Here is a 13,389-nt window from a genome sequence, read left to right on the forward strand (position 1 = left end):
CACTTTTTTTTTTTTTTGTCCTGTATTAAAATGAAATTAGGTAACATAGGGTCTGGGGAGAGAAATGACGACTTCTCTTTACATGTCCTTGAGCTTGCACACTCTTTCTGGGTTCTTCCCTATTTCTCAGTTTCATAATACTTTACATGAACCTCTGTTAGAGCCCTTAAACTGGTGTGCAGTAGCTTGTTTCATTTCTGTGCATGACTTCCTCCCCACCCCAATATTTTGAAGTCTTCCAAGGCAGAGCCTGTTTCTGTTTCTGTACCTAGCAAAGAGTAAACTCATGGTTGGTGCTTCAGGTGTGATAAGTGGACTAGAGAATATTTGGTCTGAGAGGCTGCAGAGAATGACAGAATTCCAAGGAGATGGAGTGTTGAAATAGATGTTATGGGAATCTAATTGAAAGCCAACTCGAGATGAATGGAGATCCTCTGGCCAGCATGGAGGGCCTGGCTCATAGAAATGCTTAATTTGGCATGAAACCAGAATGGCCTGTTTTCCTATTTGTAAATGATGCTCAACTCCTTAGATATAGGAATGGAGAAAGGAACAGATTGAAATCAATGATTTGCAATAGATAACTTGGGAATTAAGGCTGGGGATAATGGCAGTTCAGTTCAGTACAGTTCAGTTGCTCAGTCGTGTCCAGCTCTTTGCGACCCCATGAGATGCAGCAACGCCAGGCCTCCCTGTCCATCACCAATTCCTGGAGCCTACCCAAACTCATTTCGATTGAGTCGGTGATGCCATCCAACCATCTCATCCTCTGTCGTCCCCTTTTCCTCCTGCCCTCAATCTTTCCCAGCATCAGGGTATTTTCACATCAGTCAGCTCTTCGCATCAGGTAGGCAAAATATTGGAGTTTCAACATCAGTCCTTCCAATGAACACCCAGGACTGATCTCCTTTAGGATGGACTGGTTGGATCTCCTTGCAGCCCAAGGGACTCTCAAGAGTCTTCTCCAGCACCATAGTTCAAAAGCATCAATTCTTTGGTGCTCAGCTTTCTTCACAGTCCAACTCTCACATCCATACATGACCACTGGAAAAACCATAGCCTTGACTAGACGGACCTTTGTTGGCAAAGTAATATCTCTGCTTTTTTAATATGCTATCTAGGTTGGTCATAACTTTCCTTCCAAAGAGTAAGCCTCTTTTAATTTCATGGCTGCATTCATCATCTGCAGTGATTTTGGATCCCCAAAAAATAAAGTCTGACACTGTTTCCTCTGTTTCCCCATCCATTTCCCATGAAGTGATGGGACCAGATGCCATGATCTTCGTTTTCTGAATGTTGAGCTTTAAGCCAACTTTTTCACTGTCCTCTTTCACTTTCATCAAGAGGCTTTTTAGTTCCTCTTCACTTTCTGCCATAAGGGTGATGTCATCTGCATATCTGAGGTTATTGATATTTTTCCTGGCAATCTTGATTCCAGCTTGTGCTTCTTCCAGCCCAGCATTTCTCATGATATCTGTAGATATCTATATTGATTTTAGTTCCTTCATTTATGATGTTGGTGATTTGTGTCTTCTCTCTTTTTTTCCCTTGTCTTTCCCTATGGCTGTCGTAACAAATTACCACAAAGTTGGTAATGTAAAACAATAGAAATTTATTCTCACAGTCTGGTTCAAAATAACTTTTACTAGGTTGAAATAAAAGTGTCTGCAGGGCCATGCACCCACTAGACTCCAGAGGGAAATCTGTTTCTTGCTTTATAAAAAAAATATTAACCAGCATTCCTTGGCTTATGGCTACATCAACTCAACATATGCACTCATGGTCACATTGCCTTCTCCTATTCTGTCTGAATCTCTTTTTGCCTCCCTCTTATTGGGTTACATGTGATAGCTTTTAGGCCCAACTGGAATAATCCAGGATAATCTTCCCATATGACAAATCCTTACTCACATCCACAAACACTATATTTTGACATCTGAGGTAACATTAACAAGCTCTAGGGATTAGGAGATATATATCTTTTGAGGGGCCATTATTCAGCCTTCCACAATCTGGCTCAAAGTTTATCAATTTTATTGATATTTTCAATAAGCCAGATTTTGGTTTCATTTGATTGATTTTTTTTTCTCAGTTGTCTCCTTATCTATTTGATGGATTTCCATTCTGATCTTTATTATTATTTTATCTTGTGTTTTGAGGGGTTTCTTTTGTCCCTCTTCTGATTTTGTAAGGTGGAAGCCAAGGTTGTTGCTATAAATTTTCCTCTATTCTACTTTAGCTCCATTCCACAAGTTTTTGTATGATGCATTTTCATATTATTTTAGTTCAGAATACTTTCTAATTTCCCATTATTTCTTTGATCCATGGAAATTTGTTATTCAGGTTCTGATCTGGGGGGTATTTTCCAATTATCTTTCCATTTATTGATTTGTATGTTAATGTTATTATAATCAGAGAACACTCTCTGTATGACTTGAATCCTATTAAATTAATTGAGACCAGTTTTAGAGCTCAGAATATAATCTATCTCAATAAATGTTCTAAGACATTTAACATGCATTTACTGTTGAAAAGAACATTTGGTCTATAGGATGTTGTCTGAATACTAGGTCAAGTTTGTTTATCGTGTTGTTGATGTCTTCTGTATCTTTGCTGATTATCTTTGCTTAGCCTATTTTGACTATTACTCAGAAAGAGGCAATGAAATATCCAAGCCTAACTTTGGGTTTTTCTGTTTTCCCTTGCAGTTGTGTTTTATGCTTCATATAATTTGAAGCTTTTTTTAGGTGCAAAGACGTTTAGGGTTGTTATGTCCTCTTGCTAAATTAAACTCTTTATCATTACAAGTTGTACTTTCCCACCTTTTTGCATGCCTGGTAATTTTTTATGGTATGCCAGAACTATTAAATTTTATCTTACTGTTGAACTTGGTTCTGGGATGCTACTCACTTTCTTGGAAGCATTTGAGTCTTTAATTTAACTGTTTTAGATGGTGTCCAAGCAATGTTTAACCTTGGACTAAATATATATATTACTGAGGTAAAACTCTTCTGAGTATTCTTCCTTATGCTAGTCCTGTGTAAATTCCTGGAGTTCATTACTTTAGTTCTTTCCTGCAACTCTTTCTCCTACCTGGGGTAGTTTCTTCACAAAATGTTTACTGATCAGTCCTCAACTGAAAATTCAAAGAGTCCTGCATATCTCCAGTGTCCTCTCTGTGACATTCTCTTCTCTCCAGCACTCTGCACTGTGAATAGTCACCTGAGTCCTGAGCTGCACTGTTTCAACTTAAGGTGGCCATCAGTTTGCCTGGTTTCCCCTCCCCATACTGCAGCTTTCTGTATTACTGCCTGAATACTTTATTCCAGATTTTAGCTGGGGCATTTGTAGGGTTCATCTCATTTACTTCCTGAATCTCAGGAGTCGTATTCTTTGTCTCCTTATCATGTGAAGTATTGTTTCATGCATTGTTGCCTGACTTTTTAATTGTTGCATATTGGAGGGAAATCTGATAACTGTTACTTCATCTTGTCTGAAAGTGGAAGTCAGGACCTGGAATTTTATAAAAGTGTGGTCTAGTGCATATTTTAATCATACCTGGAGAAAATTATGTGGGCTCAGCTTCTTCACAGTCAGCCTGTCCACAGGAATGGCTGCACTTGTCAGACTGTCCTTTACACCAGAGCCCCTGCCACAACTGGATGATCATTGTGAAAGTTGTTGATACTTAGTATGAAGTGTTCAGAATGATGGAAAAGATTAACCCATTTGGAATTTTTGCCTGTATTGTTTTATTATGTATTATATTTTGTATTCTGCATTTCCATTTTGCTTTAATTATCTAGAGGCTTTAGTTTTTATTGTGTGGGAATTTCTGTTTTTCAAAGACAAATATTTTGTTAACAATAAACTGTGAAATGTTTGTGTACTTAAAATGTTTTTAATTATAAAACTCAAAAGACATTTTATAAGTAGAGCATGACATTTAAAATTTTCACACTCTACCTATTAATATATTTGAATATTTCTTGCCTCATAGCTTGCATAAAATGAAGATTAATGGTTTGCATTCATGAAGTCAGTTTTACTGCCTAATAAAGCTTAGTTTATGATTTTAATGAAAGAAAACTATTTAAATCTGTTTATGCATAATCAGATGTACAGCTGCTATGACCAAAATTTATCTTTAAAAAACATTTCAGTACAATAAAGGAACTACCATTGTTTATAATTATCAGGAATTCCAAACCAAAAGAAAGTCTAAAACCCTGATGTAACCATATTTTTTATCTGTAAGATTGTTTTTCATTTTTATTGTAGTATAGTTGATTTAAAGTATTGTGTTAGTTTCAGCTCTTCAGCAAAGTGAATCGAGTATACATATACATATGTCTACTCTTTATTAGATTCTTTTCCCATATAGGTCATTACAGAGTTTTGAGAACCTATATACAGTAGGTCCTTATTAGTTATCTGTCTTATATATTGTAGTGTACATATGTTAATTCCAATCTCCCAATTTATCCCTCCCCCTGTTTCCCCCTGGCAACCATAAGTTTGTTTTCTACATCTGTGACTCTGTTTTATGAATAAGTTCATTTTGTAACATTTTTTTAAGGTTCTACATGTAAACAAAGTGATATGATTTTTTTATTTCTCTGTCTGACTTAGTTCATTGTGACACTCTCTAGGCCCATCCGTGTTGCTGTAGATGACATTATTTCATTCTGCTTCATGGCTTAGTAATATTCCATTGTACATATATACACCAGATCTTTTCTATGCATTCCTCTGTTGATGAACATTTAGGTTGCTTCCATGTTCTGGCTACTGTAAATAGTGCTGTAATAAACATTGGATGCATGTATCTTTTCAAATTATGATTTTCTCCAGATGACAGGATCACATGGTAGCTCTACCTCTAGTTTTTTAAGGATCCTTCATATTTTTCTCCATGTGTACCAATCTACATTCCCACCAACAGTGTAGGAGGGTTCACTTTTCTCCACATCCTCTCCAGCATTGATTGTTCATAGATTTTTTTGATGGTGGCCATTCTGACCTGTGTGAGGTTGATACCTCATGTAGTTTTTATTTGCATTTCTCTAATAATTAGTGATCTTTTCGCATGTCCTTTGGCCATCTATATGTCTTCTTTGGAGAAATATGATCTTTCATCCATTTCTTGATTGGATTGTTTGTTGTTTTTAACTTTTTTTATATTGAGCTGCATGAGCTATTTGTATATTAGAGAGATTAATCCCTTGTCAGCCTCTTTGTTTGCAAATATTTTCTCCCATTATGTGGTTGTCTATTCATTTTATTTACAGTTTCTTTTAAGTTTAATTAGGCCCCATTTATCTTTTTTTTATTTTCAAAATAAAATAAAGGGGATATATCAAAAAAGATCATGATGCAATTTATGTCAGAAAGTGTTCTGCCTATGTTTTATTCTAGGATTTCTGTAGTATCTAGCCTTCACTTAGGTCTTTAATCAATTTTGAGTTTATTTTTGTGTGCGGTACTAGGAAGTGTTCTAACTTTATTATTTTTTTTTTTAAATAATTTTACATTTATTTCTTTTTTTTTCTTTTTTTTTTCACTTAAATATAAACTTTTTTGATTTCACAGTCATAAGTCAATTATATCACACCACTGGCACAATTAATATACTATAGGAAATAGTTATACAGAAATATATACGTTGTCAATGCTCTTTGGAAAACTACATAGTACAATATATATGGTCTTTTTTTTTTTTCCTCCCAAATCTTCCCACCCTCTCCCTCTCCCACAGAGTCCATAAGCCTGTTCTATACATTGGTGTCTCTTTTGCTGTCTCGTATACAGGGTTATCATTACCATCTTTCTAAATTCCATATATATGCGTTAGTATACTGTATTGGTGTTTTTCCTTCTGGCTTACTTCACTCTGGATAATAGGCTCAAGTTTCATCCACCTCATTAGAACTGATTCAAATGTATTCTTTTTAATGGCTGAGTAATACTCCATTGTGTATATGTACCACAGCTTCCTTATCCATTCATCTGCTGATGGACATCTAGGTTGCTTCCATGTCCTGGCTATTATAAACAGTGCTGCGATGAACATTGGGGTACACGTGTCTCTTTCCCTTCTGGTTTCCTCAGTGTGTATGCCCAGCAGTGGGATTGCTGGATCATAAGGCAGTTCTATTTCCAGTTTTTATTATTTTGCATGCAGCTGTCTAATTCTCCTAGCACCTCTTAGTGAAGAAAGTGTCTTTCAGTTCAGTTCAGTTCAGTCACTCAGCCATGTCTGACTCTTTGTGACCCCATTCACTGCAGCCCGCCAGGCTTCCCTGTCCATCACCAACTCCTGGAGATTGCTCAAACTCATGTCCATCAAATTGATGATGCCGTCCAACCATCTCACTCTCTGTCATCCCCTTCTCCTGCCTTCAATCTTTCCTAGTATCAGGGTCTTCTCCAGTGAGTCAGTTCTTCACATCAGGTGGCCAAAGTATTGGAGTTTCAGCTTCAGCATCAGTCCTTCTAATGAATATACAGGACTGATTTCCTTTAAGACTAATTGGTTTGATCATGCAGTCCAAAAAGTCTCTGCTTTTTAATAAGCTGTCTAGGTTGGTCCTAGCTTTTCTTCCAAGGACCAAATGTCTTTTTTTTTCATGGCTGCAGTCACCATCTGCAGTGATTTTGGAGCCCAAGAAAATAAAGCCTGTCACTGTTTGCATTGTTTCTCATTTATTTGCCATGAAGTAATGGAACCAGATGGAATGGAAAAGACTAGAGATCACTTTAAGAAAATTAGAGATATCAAGGGAACTCTTCATGCAAAAATGGGCATAATAAAGGAAAGAAAATATATGGACCTAACAGAAGCAGAAGATATTAAGAAGAGGTGGCAAAAATACACAGAATAACTATACAAAAAAGATCTTCATGACCCAGATATTCAAGATGGTGTGATCAGTCACCTAGAACCAGACATCATGGATGGGAATTCAAGTGGTCCTTAGGAAGCATCACTACGAACAAAGCTAGTGGAGGTGATGGAATTCCAGTTGAGCTATTTCAAATCCTAAAAGATGATACTGTGAAAGCGCTGCACTCAATATGCCAGCAAATTTGGAAAACTCAGCAGTGGCCACAGGACTGGAAAAGGTCTGTTTTCATTCCAATCCCAAAGAAAGGTAATGTCAAAGAATGCTCAAACTACTGTACAATTGCACTCCTCTCACATGCTAGCAAAGCAATGCTCAAAATTCTCCAGGCCAGGCTTCAACAATACATGAACCATGAACTTCCAGATGTTCAAGTTGGATTTAGAAAAGGCAGAGGAACCAGAGACCAAATTGCCAACATCTGCTGGATCATCAAAAACCAAGAGAGTTCCAGAAAAACATCTATCTCTGCTCTATTGACTATGCCAAAGCCTTTGACTGTGTGGATCACAATAAAATCCGGAAAATTCTTAAAGAGATGGGGATACCAGACCACCTGACCTTTCTCTTGAGAAATCTCTATGCAGGTCAGGAAGCAACAGTTAGAACTGTACATGGAACAACAAACTGGTTCCAAATAGGAAAAGGAGTACGTCAAGGCTATATATTGTCACTCTTCTTATTTAACTTATATACAGAGTACATCGTGAGAAACCCTGGGCTGGATGAAGCCCAAGCTGGAATCAAGGTTGTGGGGAGAAAGATCAATAACCTCAGATGTGCAGATGACACCACCCTTATCGCAGAAAGCAAAGAAGAACTAAAGAGCCTCTTGATGAAAGTGAAAGTGGAGAGTGAAAAAGTTGGCTTAAAACTCAACATTTAGAAAACGAAGATCATGGCATTCGGTCCCATCACTTCATGGGAAATAGGTGGGGAAATAGTGGAAACAGTGTCAGACTTTTTTTTTTTTTTTGAGCTCCAAAATCACTGCAGTTGGTGACTGCAGCCATGAAATTAAAAGGCGTTTGCTCCTTGGAAGAAAAGTTATGACCAACCTTGACAGCTTATTAAAAAGGAGAGACATTACTTTGCCAACAAAAGACTGTCTATTCAAAGCTATTGTTTTTCCAGTAGTCGTGTATGGATGTGAGAGTTGGACTATAAAGAAAGCTGAGTGCTAAAGAATTAATGTTTTTAAACTGTGGTGTTGGAGAAGACTGTTGAGAGTCCCTTGGACTGCAAGGAGATCCAGTTAGCTTATCCTAAAGGAGTTCAGTCCTGGTTGTTCATTGGAAGGACTGAAACTAGAGGTTGAAGCTGAAACTCCAATACTTTGGCCACCTAATGCAAGGAGCTGACTCATTTGAAAAGACCATGATGTTGGGAAAGATTGAAGGCGGGGGGAGAAGGGGACAACAGAGGATGAGATGGTTGGATGGCATCACCGACTCAATGGACATGAGTTTGAGTACTCATGAGTACTCTGAGTTTGAGAACTTTAAAGTTTGTTTTTAAAGTTCTGGGAATTGGTGATGGACAGGGAGGCCTGACGTGCTGCAGTCCTTTGGGTCGCAAAGAGTTGGAGACGAATAAGTGCCTGAAATGAAATAATTAATGAATGAATGATGGAACCGGATACTGTGATCTTTGTTTTTTGAATGTTGAATTTTAAGCCAGCATTTCATTGTCCTCTTTCACTTTCATCAAGAGGCTCTTCAGTTCCTCTTCATTTTTCTGCTGTAAGGGTGGTGTCATCTGCATATCTGAGGTTATTGATATTTTTCCCAGCAATCTTCATTCCAACTTGTGTTTCATCCAGCCCAGCATTTGCAATGATGTACTCTGCATATAAGTTAGATAAGCAGGGTGACAATATACAACCTTGACATACTCCTTTCCCAATTTGGAACCAGTCTGTTGTTCCATGTCTAGTTCTTGCCTCCTTTATCATAGATCAATGGCCATAGGTGCGTGTGTTTATCTCTGGACTTTCTATTATGTTCCATTGATCTATATTTTTGATTTTGTGCCAGTACATGCTGTTTTGATTCCTGCAGCCTTCGAGTATAGTTAAAAGTCACAGAACCTGATTACTCTAGCTCTGTTTTTCAAAACCCAGATTAAAAAAAAAACAAAAACTGGAAATAAATATGTGATGTTGTGTGATAATTTATCTCTTGTTATTTTGGCTAATAAAACTTTAATCCTAATTTGTCATCATTTTCTCTTTATTTTTCTGCCATCCTATATCAGTATTGCTTAAACTATCAAGTCATGAAACAGGTTAATAGAGCAAATAGATACATCTATCCAAAGATTATGATAGATTTCTTGCAGAAGACTAGTTTCTCATCTATAGAGTTTCCTAAAAGCTGAAAAATGTATTTGGGTGTTGTTTGTTTTGTTCTGTTTTGTCACAACATCATAATTGTTGTCTTTAAATTTTTTTCATGGTATATAAAGTAAATTATAATATATTCCCCTTCATGGATCACTTTCTTGTCGTGGTGAAAGGGCTTGCATAACTCAGTGAAGCTTTGAGCCATGCTGTACAAGGCCACCCAAGACAGATGTGTCATAATAAAGCGTTCTGACAAAACATGGTCCACTGGAGGAGGAAATGGCAACCCACTCTGTTATTCTTGCCGCAAGAAACCCTATTAACAGTACGAAAAGTCACAAATATATGACACTGGAAGATGCACTCCCCAGGTGGGAAGGTGTCCAGTATGCTACTGGGGAAGGATGGAAGGCAATCACTAAATACTCCCGAAAGAATTAAGTAATGGGCCAAAGTGTAAACAGTGCTCTACTGTGGACGTGTCTGGTGGTGAAAGTAAAGTCTGATTCTGTAAAGACATAGGAGCCTGAGTGCTACAGTCCATGGGATAACAAACAATCAGCTACAACTTAGCCACTGAATAATCTTTTATATGAATTTTTTGATTTATGGAAATAGGTAGATATTTATGTGATGGTGTGCACAGTCCTTATTTTGTGGCTCATTCATAGATTTCTAAGTTTGCAGATGAGTCTGCTTTTCAGAGAACTGATCCAGATATATTTCTATATTGTCATAAAAGCTACCTATTTGAAACAACCTTCTTAAAACTTTACTTAAATATAAAACAACTTGACATTTATAATACTCTTAGCCTGCTTTCTAAATGAGTGTGTCCAGTCTTACCATCTAGAGACAAAATTGTTGGAAGTCAATCAAGTCTTCATGTGATTATAATCGTTCCTTTGTAGAGATGAATATCTTCACCCAGTAATGTTCAATACTAATTAATGTGCTGTCTTGCAATCCTGTATGAACTTTTATTGCTGAGACAATAGCACATTCTATTCCATTTCTGTGAACTGGAGTATTAGATTTCCAGAAGATTCCAAAATAGTGAAATTTTCTCAGATTTCTACCAGACTTGGTTTTCAGTATCAGTATCAGTATCAGTTCAGTCGCTCAGTCATATCTGACTCTTTGTGACCCCATGAACTGCAGCACGCCAGGCCTCCCTGTCCATCACAAATTGCTGGAGTCTACCCAACCCATGTCCATTGAGTCAGTGATGCCATCCAACCATCTCATCCTCTGTCGTCCCCTTCTCCTGCCCTTAATCTTTCCCAGAATCAGGGTCTTTTCAAATGAGTCAGCTCTTCGCATCAGGTGGTGAAAGTATTGGAGTTTCAGCTTCAACATCAGTCCTTCCAATGACTTGGTTTAGGGTTTACTTAAAAAAAAAAAAAAAATAGCCTCCAGGAAAAATTCCTCTAATGAAGCAATTAACATCCTAGTGATCACAGGCTATTTCTTATACAGCGGAATACCAAAGATCCTTTTAGTCAACTCTGGCACCACAATGACACTATACAGCATGCCTCTGTGACGTTGTAACAAGCACTTCTGGGAAGAGAAGGGGCACTTTTGGTAGTTATGTCCGAATGATAGGCCTCAATTGGTTAGTTACCTTACTTAAGGCCTGGGGGTTCAGATCTAGAGCTTTTCAGAATTGGTCTAGATTCTGATATAGAGACACCATTTTGAAAGCCCATTGATATTTTTAAAGTATCATTTAAAACCACTAGGAAACTATTAAAAAAACCTATAAATATCATACATATACCTATATAAAATAGATTTAAAATTTTATCTCTTTATTATCTTTTGGGTATTTTTATTAATAATATTCATTTCAGTCATAACTGAGTCTGATATCACAGTCAGATTCCTTAACTTTAGTTAAATACATTGGAATGAATCTTGTTACTTTAGTCAAATAAATTGTAATAAATTCTGTTCCTTGTTTAATTGTTTTTTAATGAATGCCATTCTTTCAGTTGATTAAAGCAATTTTTACAGTGACTTTGTAAGTTGTCCCACATTGAGTGGATTTTAAATAGTAGTTAATTGCCTGGGAAGCAGAAGAACAGAGTGGTTATTACAGCTCATAGGAGTTTAAGGAAAAAGAATTTCTAACCGTTACAGTTATGTAGATCTTCCCCTAGTATCCATAAAATGTTTTAACTTGAATTCTCTCTAGTTGATTTTATAGTTTCAACTCATATATTTACTGTTTTCAAAAATATATTATGCCCCTATTTCTATAAAAGTACACATGTTCTGTTTTTAAATGCCAAGTTGTGTTGATTCCATAGAGATTTGGGGAAATTTATCCTAATGGGAATAATTACTGTGGAAGCTAAAAATAATAGCTGTGTCCTTCTTTTTCCTTCTTTTTTTTAAAAAGCTGGACCTGTGATCTGCAGAATGCTGAGTTATCCCCCAACTCGCCGAGCGTTAATTGTGGGTTGTGGTCTACAAATGTTCCAACAGCTCTCAGGCATTAACACCATCATGTATGTATTTCTTTCTAACTTTTTACTGAAAAGATTGTGAGGAATTATTTTATATGAAAAAAATAGTAGGAACCTTGATGATTTGTTTTTATTAAATGTGTAGAAGTCTCCTTTGGGGAGATACTTAACCGTACAGTATTAAAAAAAAAAAAAACTGTATAATTTAAAAATCTTACCAAATTTTAACTAGAAGGAAGTGACTTATTTTGTTCATTGTAATTCTTGGCTTTATTTGATTTCTTACAATTTCTTTTTTATGCCATCAATTAATTTATTTTATTCTGAGCTACTAAATGTTTCATTTTTCATAAGCTATTTCTTGATTCTCATTAAAAAGTAAACCAAAGGGTAACCCTGGCATTTATTAGAGATCAGTGGACACACAACTAGTTCATTTCCTTTCAGGGCAGTCAGTTACAATGCAGTGTGATAAGAATATTCATAGAAGTACATTTTTTACAACTAGAGTACAGTGGACCAGGGATGGACTGGGAGCAAAGTAGGGAATATACAAAAGTTCCGCGTTTTCTAATTTTCAAAGTAACTCTCAAAGTTGTATGTGTGTTGTGGGTGAAGCAGAGTGAATAGTGGGGGTTCTGCCGTATTTCATTCATTCGATGTTAAACCCATTTTTGATGGTTGATTTTGTGCTAGATACATAGCAGTGAATACAGGAGACATGGTCCTTGGCCTTATAGAATACACAGGCTGGTGCAGGAAACAACACATTAAATAAATTCACAATTTAATACAGAATTTCAAATTGTCATAAAGAGAGCTACGTAAGATTGTTCCAAGAGAAGACTTTTAAGATCCTAGGTGATAGAATATGGGTTATAGAAAAGCTGATTTTTGCTGAGAATCTGGTTATTGATGAAAAGCTATGTTCTCAGAAGCTTTCCCCTATACATACTGGTTAAAATTATTCATTAGAAAAATACAAATTATGTAAAATTAGATTTTACCTAGTAAACATTTGTTTTGGGGACTTTTGATTATTTTTTTAATTACTTGGGTTATAATGAATTATTCTGTGGTAGTTTCAGAAGAGTGAATTAGTTAAAATAACTAGGGCCCAAGGACCCATTAGATTAAGTTGGAATTTACTAAGAAACTCCAACTTGAATATATCTATACCCTTTGTGAATTTGACTTTAATGGTAATCCTTGTTAGATTTCTGAACTACATTTTAATATTGGTTCTCTCCTCCCCTCTAACATTTACTTTCATTTTTTCCTCACCATTATCATATCTATTAGCACCTAACATTTTTGTGTCTGGACGTGGCATACCATGACTTTTCTGAGGCACATCCACTGTCCTTAGTGTGGTAATAGTATGGAATTGTAACAAGGCTAGCATCAATCTTTCAAACAACGCAATTCAGTAATAATCCTATGTATAAATCTAGTTCATCAACGTAATTTAACATATGTCCTATTTCTGAAAAACTTTTGTTTGTTCTACCCTTTTCTAGGCATTTAAATTTGACAAGTTTAAAGCATAGAAAGTGAATTTTTGTTGTGCTTTTTTGTATTCCTATAAAACAAGGATCACAGACAGGGCCAATCTAATTGGTGGGTGAGGTGAAGCCAGTGTGTTCCTAGTTGAAATGATTGTTAT

General features: G+C 36.4%; 1 protein-coding gene across 1 annotated transcript in view; it reads left to right on the plus strand.

The window, feature by feature from the left end:
* SLC2A13 (solute carrier family 2 member 13) overlaps window positions 1-13,389 on the plus strand; it is a 518,890-nt gene that overhangs the window by 223,223 nt on the left and 282,278 nt on the right. The window contains exon 4 of the mRNA NM_001192963.1: window positions 11,657-11,765. Within this exon, the coding sequence (NP_001179892.1) occupies window positions 11,657-11,765 (109 nt within the window). The remainder of the gene's footprint in view (window positions 1-11,656; window positions 11,766-13,389) is intronic.

Source organism: Bos taurus, chromosome 5, assembly GCF_002263795.3.
Source record: "Bos taurus isolate L1 Dominette 01449 registration number 42190680 breed Hereford chromosome 5, ARS-UCD2.0, whole genome shotgun sequence".
In the NCBI taxonomy this organism is placed as follows: domain Eukaryota; kingdom Metazoa; phylum Chordata; class Mammalia; order Artiodactyla; family Bovidae; genus Bos; species Bos taurus.